Source organism: Haemaphysalis longicornis, unplaced genomic scaffold (assembly GCF_048455015.1).
Source record: "Haemaphysalis longicornis isolate Haplotype H1 unplaced genomic scaffold, Haemaphysalis longicornis Haplotype H1 scaffold_13, whole genome shotgun sequence".
Lineage (NCBI taxonomy): Eukaryota > Metazoa > Arthropoda > Arachnida > Ixodida > Ixodidae > Haemaphysalis > Haemaphysalis longicornis.
Window position 1 is genome coordinate 101,827,492 of NW_027526233.1, and position 12,838 is coordinate 101,840,329.

At 50.1% G+C, this 12,838-nt stretch overlaps 1 protein-coding gene across 4 annotated transcripts in view; it reads left to right on the forward strand.

Annotated features, from left to right (window-relative positions):
- Positions 1 to 9,613, forward strand: part of LOC144164441 (kinesin light chain-like) — a 117,575-nt gene extending 107,962 nt beyond the window's left edge. For all 4 annotated transcript variants that reach the window (XM_077694977.1, XM_077694976.1, XM_077694978.1 and 1 more), the window contains 2 exons: positions 2,041 to 2,086; positions 7,210 to 9,613. In XM_077694977.1, the coding sequence (XP_077551103.1) occupies positions 2,041 to 2,086; positions 7,210 to 7,290 (127 nt within the window). In that variant the 3' untranslated portion in view covers positions 7,291 to 9,613. The remainder of the gene's footprint in view (positions 1 to 2,040; positions 2,087 to 7,209) is intronic.
- The last annotated feature ends 3,225 nt before the right edge of the window (positions 9,614 to 12,838 follow it).

A 12,838-nucleotide genomic window follows, 5' to 3' on the forward strand; every position in this document is an offset into this window, starting at 1 on the left:
CATGAAGGCGGCTCAAGTGTTCAGGATTCTAGATCGCAAATGGAGTGCCTTAGCACTGAATAGTACCCCAAAAACCACTCGAATCGTCTGGCAGTTTAAAAGAACTACACTGGAAGAGGGCTTCGTTCGCTCTGTCTGCGTGTTTGGTTCCTTTCGAAAGCAGCTCTTTAAGCGCGCATTTCGCATCGCAGGAGTTCCAGCAGCTCACAGTCAGTTGACCCAGCAGAACCTATACGCCGATAATATACGCTTGTACTGTGTGGGTGCGCATGTTTGTATGTGTTTGTGCACGTGTGTGTGTGTAACTTTACATAGTAACCTTTGACAGGTACCATTAAAAAGTAGCTCGGGAATGGGCTGTTTGTTGGAAATCTGCAGGGCAATGTTAAGACATCACAGTTGTTAGCGCAAAAAGACCAAGCACCTGACCTTCAATGCTTGTAGCTGATAGCCGCTGGTGTGGCCAGTGGGATGTCCCACACTGTCGGCAATGCCTGTGCCGTTACAACCTACCTTGCAGATAAAGCTAATGCCAAAGGTCGGACATCAGTAGCAGCTGTGACGTCTGGTCACTGTGTTGATGTGGTAGCTGCTACGTCGAGAGAAAAAATGTTTCATCACTTCCCTGACCACGAGTCTGGGAAGCGAAGTCGTTACGTTGTGTGCGCTATTTTGAGCCATTGATACATTTCTGATTTTGGGTTTGCTCGCAGCGTAATTCTTTCGAGTACACCAGAAGTCATCATCATGTTTGATATATGTGTATGCCAACAATTTCGCGTGGCTGCCATACAGCTGCGTAGTACGTTAGCACCGTGCTTGACTGACTGCGTAGTACGTTAGCACCGTGCTTGACTGACTGTCGGGACGTGCTACTCACCGACCGGCACTGCCGCATTTGAAGTGGTGCGGCCATTTCCTAATAACCCCACCCATACTCGTTTCCGTGGTGGTGGCATGTTTTTGGTGTGGAGAAAAGTCTGCAGTGGTCTTGCGAGGGCAGTGCCTGTGTATTGAGGTGGAATGCAGGGTCTCTTGTATACCTACTGTACTAACAACTCTTTCCACACTAACCAATTCTCCTTCTACTTTTTCCCACCCGCCGCGGTGGCTCAGTGGCTAAGGCGTTGCGCTGCTGAGCACAAGGTCGCGGGTTCGATTCCCGGCCGCGGCGGCCGCTTTTCTGATGGAGGCGAAAAGCAAAAACGCCCGTGTGTACGAGATTTCGGCGCACGATAAAGATCCCCAGGTGGTCAAAATTAATCCGGAGCCCTCCACTACAGCGCGCCTCATCGCCTGCGTTGCGTCGGCGCGTTAAACCCCACAATCAATCAATCAATCAATTCTACTTTTTCCCTTTGGGCCTGGCATTGGACTCGAATGTGTATGCGCTGAATGTGCGAGTTTTGGCCGTGCCACTAACAAGCCTGAGCAGCCCCCTCCTCCTATGAGTGGGGAGAGGGGATGTTTCCGTACATGTGGTGTTCCTTGGCTTCAAACGCTCTTTTCTGCCATTTCTGAAACAATGAACGTGTGCGAAGTGTTGCTGCATAATGTGGCCTATTTGTTACAAGCCTGAACGACTTAGAGAAAAAAAAAAAAAAAAAGGCTGGAGTGATTTGAGAAGCTGCGATCTTCATTATTACTGGCCAGCATGTCTCTACAGCAGTCCACGGAACTACGGTTGTAAGAAATCTGAGTGGCGGTTTAAGTGTGTTTCCAAAACACATCTGAGTTAAGCTCAGATGCTGGAGCCGAAGTGTACCTACTATAACAGTGGGACTTTCTTGTCTTCTTGTGCAAGTGTGTTGCTATAAAACAAAACATTTTCTGACTTTTCGCCTAATGTATCTTTCGGTCAAAAATCATCAAAATCAACCCATGTAGAACTGTGTAGTTGGTGTAGCTTTCGCCAAAGGGTGCCCTTAAGGCAGTGGGAACTGTAGGAAGTGCCTAAGTTCTTGAGGGCATCTTGTTATTAACGAGCTCTCATCTGACGTCCTTAACTGACCCCATCTCCTTAACCTTTTCTCTGTCCAGAATGAAGCGCGCCAGTTCCATGTGCGCCCTTAGCACCGACGCCCAGGTAAGTGTGGCGCTGTTTCTTCTCTGGACCTGTGCTCTCTTTCTAAAAATTTTGCTCATAAAAGAAGGCCCCGTGTTTTTTCTACGTTATTCTGATGAAAGGAAAAAAAACTGCATGAAGTTCCAGAAGCACACCGTTTAATTAGAATGTGGCTGTATATAACTGAAACCACGTGACCTCGTCTCCCCGCCGGTGAAGGACATTTAAAAATCCTCCCCGCAGCAAAAAAACGAAACTCAGAAGCCAGACTGATCGAATACTTCCTACTTTACCATTTGGACGGTGTTTGCAGTTGTGGGGATCCTAGCGCCCGAGGCCATTGCGCGATCACTGGGTTTGTGGCGTTGCGCGGTGTTTTTCCCCTCTCTCCCCGAAATTCCGGCTCGTCTTGGCGCCACTGCGTAGAGCCGAGCCGTCTCTCAAACTCTTGCGTGAGGTGAAGCCTGCAGAGACCGTTGCGGCGATAAAACACTGTCACGCAGCGGGCGCTCCGCCCTTGTAGCGGAGCTAACCTCACCTCATTGGTCCGTTTGAACGAGGCCCGAACCCGACTCTCGCTTGGACGGGAACGCGCGCCCTGCGCGGGGGTCCGTTCGGGGAGACGCTTCCAGGACGCCGAAGGCGTTGGCCGAAGGTATGTGACGCTTTCTTTACCAGCCGGCTGCAACTCTGTTGCGCTGGCGAAAGCCCACCAGCCCTTCCGGCTGCGGCCCGTGCCTAAGGCTGCTCCTGTTGTCCCTACGCTTGCATACAGTAAGGCCGTACCTACCACGTGACGAACACGCCGTGCGGTACGCGCCTGTGAGCGAATGGGCCCCGTCTCACTCGCTGCTGCGAGCCGATCCGGCCAGCACAGCGATGCGCGCGCGCTCGACGTGCGTGCACCCCGGAATTTGCCCTGACAGAAGAGCTCACTGGCTCTGCGCCGACGAAACGTGCGCACTTGCGCGTGGCGCCCCATCGCCCCTTTCACCTAACGGGAAGTACGTACCTGTACTGTAAATTGTGTAATTGGTACTGTAAAATATGTGATTAGAACGTCAGTATAAAATAAACGTCTTCCCTCCGTACCTTGGGCATATTCCTTTGTCGCCCCTTTCTCCACCTGCCCAACAGAGGCGGTGTTAAGTTGGCGCGACGGCGTTTCAGTATCGTGACCGTGCTCAACTAGCTCGAACCCACGGTGGTTCCTCGCAGTGTGCATGAATGTCTGCCTTGTGCAATGCTAGGGTTATGCATATTGCGAGGTAGAGAGACCACAAACTGGCGCCCATTTGGCGCTAGAGCACAGTGGCTCTGCGCGGTGATGACAAGGCACCCACGCTTATCCAGGCTTCCGTCGGCCAGCTCATCACCTCAGTGATCATAGCACACTAAACGGCAGGCGCTTTCGCCCCCGTGCTGACTTCACTTCTCTCAGTCTCAGTCAGCGCGGCCGCCCCGGCCGCCCCAGCCCAATCTGTGTGGTCAGTTGTCACTCCCCTCCAGCAAAGCTGCGCAGTCTTGACGAAAGAGCGAATGCCGAAAAGCGGCGGCTGGGTCGGTCGCGGGAGTGCCCTTCGAGGACTGTCTTTGGCTTTCGCGCGCAGCCAGGGTCGAGAGTTATAGTCTTGTTTTGAAGGTGTCGGATTTCGGCCGTCCGCGGCCCCGGTGTTCGGGGCGAGCAGCGCGTACTGGAGGCCGTTGCGTGAACTGTGTGCAGTTGGGAGAGCAGGCCAGACTTTGGGGGACCATATACTCAATGCCAACGGTAGGTTGTGTTTTCCTGGAAAACGCGGGCCGGGCGTACGCTACGAGTGGGGCGCACCGCGTTGTGGCGAAGGAACTTGGCCCCGGTGGCACGAACACTGTGACGCGCGTGTTGTGGACGCGTTCGTGAGTGCGTTTGGTGTGTGCCTCTGCCGGCTTCAGTCAACCCAAGGTGCCTTCCGCGAGTGGTTTTTGCTTCGCCCGGTGCGCCCGCCGTCACGTGGTGTCTCGTCGGTGTGGTGGAGGGTCCGCAGGTGCCCGCTTCTTGAACTCTACGATTCGTGAACTTGACCGGGCCCTGGACAGCTGCGCTGATTCGGGGGGACCAACAATATGTACCCCCCCTGTGCACCGCCTGCGGCAGGCGAACGTAGCCGGGCTGCCCTGCGCCGACGAGAACGGGACTGGCGGCCAGTTGCGAGCTGCGGAAGAGGTGCCCTCTCCAGATGCGGACAATATGGTAGTGTCATCGGAACTGCACCATGCATCATCGGCACCACGGCTGTCGTCCGGCCGCTGCCTCGCTCGCGCTGGGCGGCAGCCACCACCCGCGCCGCTCGTCGCGCTTTGGCGGGGCACCCATCGGGTGCCACGCGAGGTCTACACCTGAGCAGCGCCCTCGCGGTCATCATACCTGCCGGCTGGCTGCTCAAGCCGCATGTCCTCCTGGCTGGTACCCCCCCCCCCCCCCCCCCCCCCTTCACGGAGCTGCTGTCTCGACGCTACGGTGAGGTCGTTCCGGCACTGGTGCCCACCATCTTCCTTTTCTTGATTGACCACAACGGACGTTCCCCCTAGAAAACTTTCGTGCTCCCCAACCGCGGAACTTTGCACAAGCCCCGCGGAACTGAGTCTCCTGAATTTGTATAAATATTATTTTCGTAGCTCAGCGTAGTTTCTAGCATGCCTGTGCCTTCTCTTTTGCGCTAATTCTTTGTCGTCGTAGTGTGTTTCTTTCTTTTTTTTGTAATCCTATGTTGCATAGTGTCGTCCTGCATGTATATATTATTACCCTTATTGTTATTATTATAGTATCGCATTGATTGTAATTGTATATTTCAATAGCTTCATTTTGTGCATGCATGTGGAACCAATTACTATGTATTATGTATCTCAGTGTCGCGTGTAGTTTTCCGGTATGTATCATTTGTGCTGGAGGGGGGGGGGGGGGGTAGTGTTGTTAGTGTAGTTTGTAAATATTTTGTATGGGCTGGGGACTGAGACTGCCCTGTGCATGCATTCTTTTCTACTCTTTGCCGTCTTTTGCATGCCTGGGCGATGGCCGGTCAACTCTTCTCAGACCGGCGAGGGCATTTAAGGAGAGGGGAGTGTGGGGATCCTAGCGCCCGAGGCCATTGCGCGATCACTGGGTTTGTGGCGTTGCGCGGTGTTTTTCCCCTCTCTCCCCGAAATTCCGGCTCGTCTTGGCGCCACTGCGTAGAGCCGAGCCGTCTCTCAAACTCTTGCGTGAGGTGAAGCCTGCAGAGACCGTTGCGGCGATAAAACACTGTCACGCAGCGGGCGCTCCGCCCTTGTAGCGGAGCTAACCTCACCTCATTGGTCCGTTTGAACGAGGCCCGAACCCGACTCTCGCTTGGACGCGAACGCGCGCCCTGCGCGGGGGTCCGTTCGGGGAGACGCTTCCAGGACGCCGAAGGCGTTGGCCGAAGGTATGTGACGCTTTCTTTACCAGCCGGCTGCAACTCTGTTGCGCTGGCGAAAGCCCACCAGCCCTTCCGGCTGCGGCCCGTGCCTAAGGCTGCTCCTGTTGTCCCTACGCTTGCATACAGTAAGGCCGTACCTACCACGTGACGAACACGCCGTGCGGTACGCGCCTGTGAGCGAATGGGCCCCGTCTCACTCGCTGCTGCGAGCCGATCCGGCCAGCACAGCGATGCGCGCGCGCTCGACGTGCGTGCACCCCGGAATTTGCCCTGACAGAAGAGCTCACTGGCTCTGCGCCGACGAAACGTGCGCACTTGCGCGTGGCGCCCCATCGCCCCTTTCACCTAACGGGAAGTACGTACCTGTACTGTAAATTGTGTAATTGGTACTGTAAAATATGTGATTAGAACGTCAGTGTAAAATAAACGTCTTCCCTCCGTACCCTGGGCATATTCCTTTGTCGCCCCTTTCTCCACCTGCCCAACAGAGGCGGTGTAAAGTTGGCGCGACGGCGTTTCAGTATCGTGAGCGTGCTCAACTAGCTCGAACCCGCGGTGGTTCCTCGCAGTGTGCGTGAATGCCTGCCTTGTGCAATGCTAGGGTTATGCATATTGCGAGGTAGAGAGACCACACAGTCCAGAAGCGCTCGGAGAGCGCCAAGATTTGAATTTGTATTCATCGATAACATGCTATCGATGGGAATAGGCGCGGTCACGAAAGTGTTTGTTTGTTTGTTTGTTTTCTTGTTTGTTTGTTTTCTTCGAAAGATTTCATGCTTTGTAGTGTCCCCAGCGCTTGCACGGCAGCAAATGATGCTGTATTCACTGAGGAATTAATCAGTTTAGGCTAAAAGTTTGATTCTCCCTCCAAATCGTTTGTTTTAGTGACGTCTGCAATGAAGTCATAACGGCACGTATACAAACAAACTTCCAATGCGCCGTTCGGCTCTGCAGCCTTGCTTGCAGTCCCAGATGGCACTAGCATACTCAGCACTCTGCGGTTGCTTTGTTTTTGTCCGTATTTACACCGGACTTGTTTTTGTTGCGGTAAAAAGTAATCGCTTCATGAAACATGGCGTATGCTTGACAAGCAGGGTCACGTAAGGAAATGTTGCTTACGCCAATCGGCGTAAGCAACGTTTTTTTGTGTAAGCAACAATGCCGTTGCAAAAACAATCGGCATCGTATTAGGCAACTCCAAAGTGTCGGACTGCTGTGCAGCTAAAACAATCATAGTGCGCCCAGTACCAACAGCAGTACGCATCGTACTTCTATTTTTACGTGTGCTTTCATAACTTCCACTGTTTGTCCCGCCATTCTTGGGGCTTTAAAAAGAACGTGCCCTAAATTTAAGCGCAAATAGCTCGTTCGGCAAGCTTATAAGCCCTGCCTAATTTGCGTTTGCTTTTGCCGGCCTCCACCAATTGCAGAGCTGTCTGGTATGACATCATAGGTTCTGTTGCGGGAAATAAGCTGGTGGGTCACATGGCCATTCCCTTTTTTCCTAATTATGTAGCTTATTTTAGCGAATTTTACGTTAAAAGGGGTGTCAGTATGATTCTAACGAGGAAATCTTTTGAATGAACCAAACTTTTGTTTTGTCTTCATGGCTCCTTTAACGCCGACGTGTGACATCTCGCTTTGCCAGCCAAGATGTCACGTCCTTTCTCTTAATCTTTGCCCCCCTCTCCCGTTCTTCTGTTATTGCAGGCCAAGAGCAACCTGCTAAACATGCGCCCGCGCACGGCCAGCTCTGACCAGCTTCGCTCCGCCAGCAAGGGAGACCTCTAGTGCACTCATCACGCAGCAGCAAGGGAGCGGAGAGCTTGGGTGGAGACGGGGGAGAGGCGACAATGGGACGAGCTGTTTCTCACCCCACAACGCACACCGCTTTGGCCGACGAAGAGAAGAGGACGGCCCGAGTGCGGAGATGGCGCCACACTCGAAGATGCAGCCAGACACTGTACTTATATACACGGAGGACCACACATGTTTGTTCTGCGCAAGCACTCGCCCCCCTTCCCGGTGGTGTTTCCCCAGTGCGACCCTAGTGCAGTGCAAGATGCCCCTTCTCCACTGCTCCTCTCCCGCTCAATGTAGGCGTGAACACAGCTTGCCAGCACCGACGCCCCCTGTGGGCTTTTGCACCCGTCGTAGTTTTGCGTTGTGTGCGCTGACATTCCAGAACGGTGCGAGAAGTGCTCGGTTCGTGCGGTGATGCACAGTCGCTTTCAAATTCTTTCGCGGCGCACTGCTGCCGTTGGCTGGGAGCGAAATTTCACGCTTTTCTCTGCTGCTTTTTTTGCCGGTTTGTTTGGTGGACCCAAAGATTCGAAATGTTCGCGGTAGATAGCGTACCCCTTGCATGATCTTTGCACTGCATTGCTGAGACTTTGCCCATGATGAGTTTTATTGAACTGAAATTCCAGAGGGGGTGTAGTTATTGTTAGACAAGCGGGACTTCCTTCTGGATTAACATTCTGTGAGAATGGTCTTGGCTAAAATCCTGTTTTTTTTTTTTACAAATTGACGGAGGGACTTTGTGTATAGCCGACTATGGGCAAACAGTGTTCAGTGAAATAGCGATAACCATTTGGCAATAATGCTGGCTTCACACTACTATTTCTCTAGACGTAGCAGCGAAAGTTTTAGCTGTAGTCGAAACTTTTATGCAGCCATGAAATTTTTAGCGCATGAGCTATTTGCCGTCTTGTTTTTCGCGCGAGACTTTAATCGGAAGGAACACACCTGACGCCACTCACGCTGAATGCATCTCAATCAAATTGCGCATTCATTGTTGTGCCACCCAAACGCTCTGCAATTTGTCACCGCAGTTATAGATAGACATTAAAATCACCTTTACGTTCTTAGGGAGAGAAACTTAGTCGCACAAGTTCAGACTTGTGTGTGCCCGTTCCCGACATTGTGCTTTCTAACGATGAGCAGCTTGTGAAGAGAGGAATGGATGCAGAAATGGATTTAATGTAGGCAACATTCCGGTTTGCACTGTGCACTTCTATTGCTTCATCCGGGTAGAAAATAATGTAAGAAAGGTTCCGTATTCAGTACCCACACAGGCAGAGCTTGCAGACCAAACCAGGTTCTGAGTCAGTGTCTCAAGCCACTGAGAGGGATATTTGTGCGGTGCCCTTTACAAATGCATTGCATTTCAAAATGATAGTCTTACGGCACTCTATTCTTCACAGTGGGGGTGTGAAGATTGCAGGCTGCACATGCTTTACCGTGAAAGCGTGTTGTATGTCTTGCTGCGTGCTTTGTTTCATTGAATTTGAGCGTACGGATGACGATGGCGCGTTGTGAGCATAAAGTACCGCTGTAACATTCTTGGCAGCTGATGATAACTGGGGTATCCACTTCCGGGGAACTTAGGAACGTGCTCCTTACATGCTTGTTGCATTCACCGCAATTGTGTGAACACGTAAAGCTTGCGCAAGTTTCCGCCGCTCTGTAGATAAATGAACTTTGTGCTGATTCAATTAGCACTGGAGATCGCACTGCGTTGAGTTAACTGTCAACACTTTTATTTTTCTATTGCTTTTACACTACGTCGTGTACTTCCTCGGCAATGTGCGCAACATTTTGTAGCTACTCGTACGAGTGTAGGAAAGCGGAAATGAATTGCACACGGCTGAAGATTGTGCAAGCACTGCTGCTGCTTCTTGAATGTTGATTTTGTGTAACATTCCTTCGCTACTTCTGGCATGGGGGAAAATAAACTGCAGCCTCTCTATAGACTGCGCGGAGTAGCATGTAATGCCCTTGAAAAGGGCGTGATGGTTCTGCGCTGCTGCTTGGTTCCTATACGATAAAATATGCTCCCAGTCGTCGGCGAGATTTTTTCGAAGGAAAGAGACGCGAGGGCGGTTTTTGTACGTCTTCTTTTTTGTTGTTATTTATTTTGTTAACACCCTCCGTTTTACCGTATTGACGATCGCTGCATGTGCAGTCGTCGCATGGACGCGTTGCGTGCAGCTGTGTGTGTGTGCGAGTATAAATCCCACGCGTGCGACTTGCGCCTGCATGAGCTTTCTTTTTGAGTGTGTGCTCGCGCATTTGTACATGAATAAAAAAGGAAGAGCGTGCGCTACGGAAACGTCTGTGTCCACTGTTCTTTACAGCAGAGTTACTCAATATACGCTAGTTGCGAACGTCCCCACGGGCCTTGTTTGTCAAAAACCAATCTGCAGTTGATCCCCTCCCCATGCTCTCCAGATGAAGAGTGTCGCTTACTTTCCTGGCACAACTGGAGCAGGCAATCGGCTGATATAGAAGAGACAATAGAACAGAAACTGAAGTTGAGGCCATTGCTTGCCAGATGTACTAAAACCTTGTAAGCATGTGTTGCTTGTCCAGCAGTACAGCCATGCATTATACTCTGTTTTTGCTTCAAACTGTGAAGGAGTCACTCTGGGCATCATTCAGCAAGTGTGGTCTGAAAACTTGTTTTTTTATTACACTGTAGGCCGCTAGATTTTGGTGGTCCTTGAGTCCTAGTTAGTCAGCCTTGGCCCTGGAGCACCTGTAATGGCCTACCACTGTCAGATTGTTCCTGGTTGTGCAGAGATTTTTATGCTGTAGCCATTTCTCTATTCCTCATCCACATTAGCAGCCGCGCTGGCTCAGTGCGGCTAAGGCGTTGCGCCGCTGGGCCCAAGGACGCGGATTCGATTCTTGGCCACAGCGGCTGCTTTTCATGTGAAGGCGAAAAGCAAAAACGCTTGCTTGTCAAGAGTGCAGCGCATGTTAAAGATCCACACCAGGTGGCGAAAATTAATCCAGAGCCCTGCACTACAGCGCGGCTCGTAGCACAGGCATAGATTTGACACATTAACTCCTATAATTTGAAAACTTTTGATGCCTCATCCACGGACGCTGGACTGAAGAGAAGTCTAGCCTGCCAAGTGCGCTTCTCTCCCGGTGACAGCGTCAGTTTCTTTGGTGTAAGGTAAGTGAAACGGAGCGCGGCGCTGGCTGGCCACAGAAAGTGCTTCAATTTAGTCTTGGGTCCCGGAGTAAAAGAACGCTTGTAATTGGTAGCATCGCAAGTTTTAAAATTGTGCAATAATTCGCGAGAAGGGTGGCATGAGGGGGCAATGAAGACTAAAGTTTGTTTTATTCAAAAGGCTTCGTGTTTTATAGTACCTTTAGCGCTTGTCCGGCAGCTAATGATGTTTTGTTCGCTGTGAAATTAGCAATTCATCCCGAAATTACAATTCTGCTGCATCGTATTTCGTGACGTCGGCAATGACGTATTGAGCGCAAGTACCTAAGCAAAAGTATGTTGACTATGGCTGCCCCCAACGGCAAGACGTCTTTCGTCTTTTGTTGTCTTGGTTACCATCTGCATTCCTAATGCGCCCAAAGACCGGTGTTGACACTTTTTTTTTCTGACCGGACTTGTACCTAGCTTATATATTTTGTTATGATTGATAGCAATATTGTTTCGTAAAACATTGCTTATGACTTGCCATCAGTTAAGTTGCAGTGTCACTTCTGCCACAAGTATGTGGGACAAGCCCAACGTGCCTGACGGCTTTGCAGCACTGGCCAGCATATAGTGCGTTCTGTACGCACTAGTGCTTCTACGTTTACGTGTTCACTCGAAACTTCCTTTGTTTATCCAATCACACTTACTGCTTTAAAAAGGATTAGCACTAATGTTAAGCGCAAAGAGCTCGTTCTGCATGCTTAAAGGAGCCATGAAGACAAAATACAAGTTGGGTTTATTAGAAAGACTGCTTAGTCCCGATAACAATGATACCAATATCATCGCAGTCTTCGAACAAATAACGGAGATGTGAAAGAAAACGTGTGAAGCAGTCGCGACCCCCTAGCCAATTTCCCGCAACTTTTCTATGACATCACGGTACCTTGTTTGTGCGATTGGCGGCCGCCTAACTGACCTGTCGCGACGAGACATGACTGGACGTCGGTAATGTGGCCTCTAGTTTTCCATTTTATCGCATCACTTGAATGCTGACGTGCAATTAACGCACTGAAAATTATGTTTTATTGTTGGCCCGTATAATGTCATTCTTGCTCATAACACGTCACTGTGGTGCAAAATTTGAAAGTTTTTAAATACTTCTTGCTTTTTTTTCGTTAAAAAAACATCTTTTGTGGCTGTAATGGAGCTGAGTGAGATACTGAATCCTAGTTCTTTCAAATTAAACCAAGTTGTATCTTCTCTTCATGGCTCCTTTAAAAGCTCGATTTTATTTAATGCCCACGGTGCCACGAAGGCATCAAAGTGAGATGGGTTACGAACCAAAAAAAGAATAAAAAATACGGCAGGATCACTTCACAACGAAAGAAGGCAATCACTCGTATGGAACCGAGAAAAATACGGCCATCGGCAGTCTCAGCCGAAACATAATGACGGCAGGCGACACATATTGGTAGTGCGGCCCAGCCGCGGGAATGCACAGCTGCGATGAGATTAGAGAATTCCCTTCATTGCTGCCGTGAAGTCGACCAGTTTCGTCTGCTACGCTACTGAACAAATTTCATGCATGCGTTTTCTGTGATATACATTATCTGGAAACCTTTTGTCGCATTAGGCCTTACAAAGCATCAAGGCTTACAAAGTATAAAACGAGGCTGTTCACAAAAATACAGTTCATTTCGTCACTCAAAGCGCCGCTGATCCAGTGAACCACTTCCAAACGTATGCGGGTTCCTAAAAGTAATTTCCGGGTAAGAGAAATCGGATAAAAAACTCCGTTCTAGCAGAAGGATCCATTGTGCAGTGGACGACGCTGGGCCGCACAGCTGCAGCGAATATCACTCTCGAGCACGTTCTATCTCAAGCAGCCTTCCAATCTCGTGGCTGGTCCACGCCACCAATATGTCGTCTGCTGTTCTGTTTCAGCTTAGGCTGTCCATGATTGTACAATTTTATACTACAGCAGCTTAAAACTGGACCAACAGTTTTTGTAGCCCAACGCAGCATGGAAATTCTTTCGCGCATACAGAGGTCAGCAGGGAATAAAACATAATAGAAAAGTACATACTACTGCCACTCACGATAAACCTGTCAGTCAACATTATTTCCCCCTTTAATTTGCATTGGAATTGGTCGACCTCACCCAATCGTAACAAACGGCCCATAATTCGTCATAAGTTCGTGCGGAAAAGCAGCTGGTGAGAAGCATGCGTCTGCTCTGCTTGAAGTTTATTTAAAACAAAAAGAGATGCATATTTGTATTTTACAATAAGCCATATAATGTAGAATGACCAAAGTTTAATTCAAAAGTGGTCTCAGTGTTATCTTAATGAGGCAATCTTTCGAATGAATCAAACTTGCAGTTTGTATTCA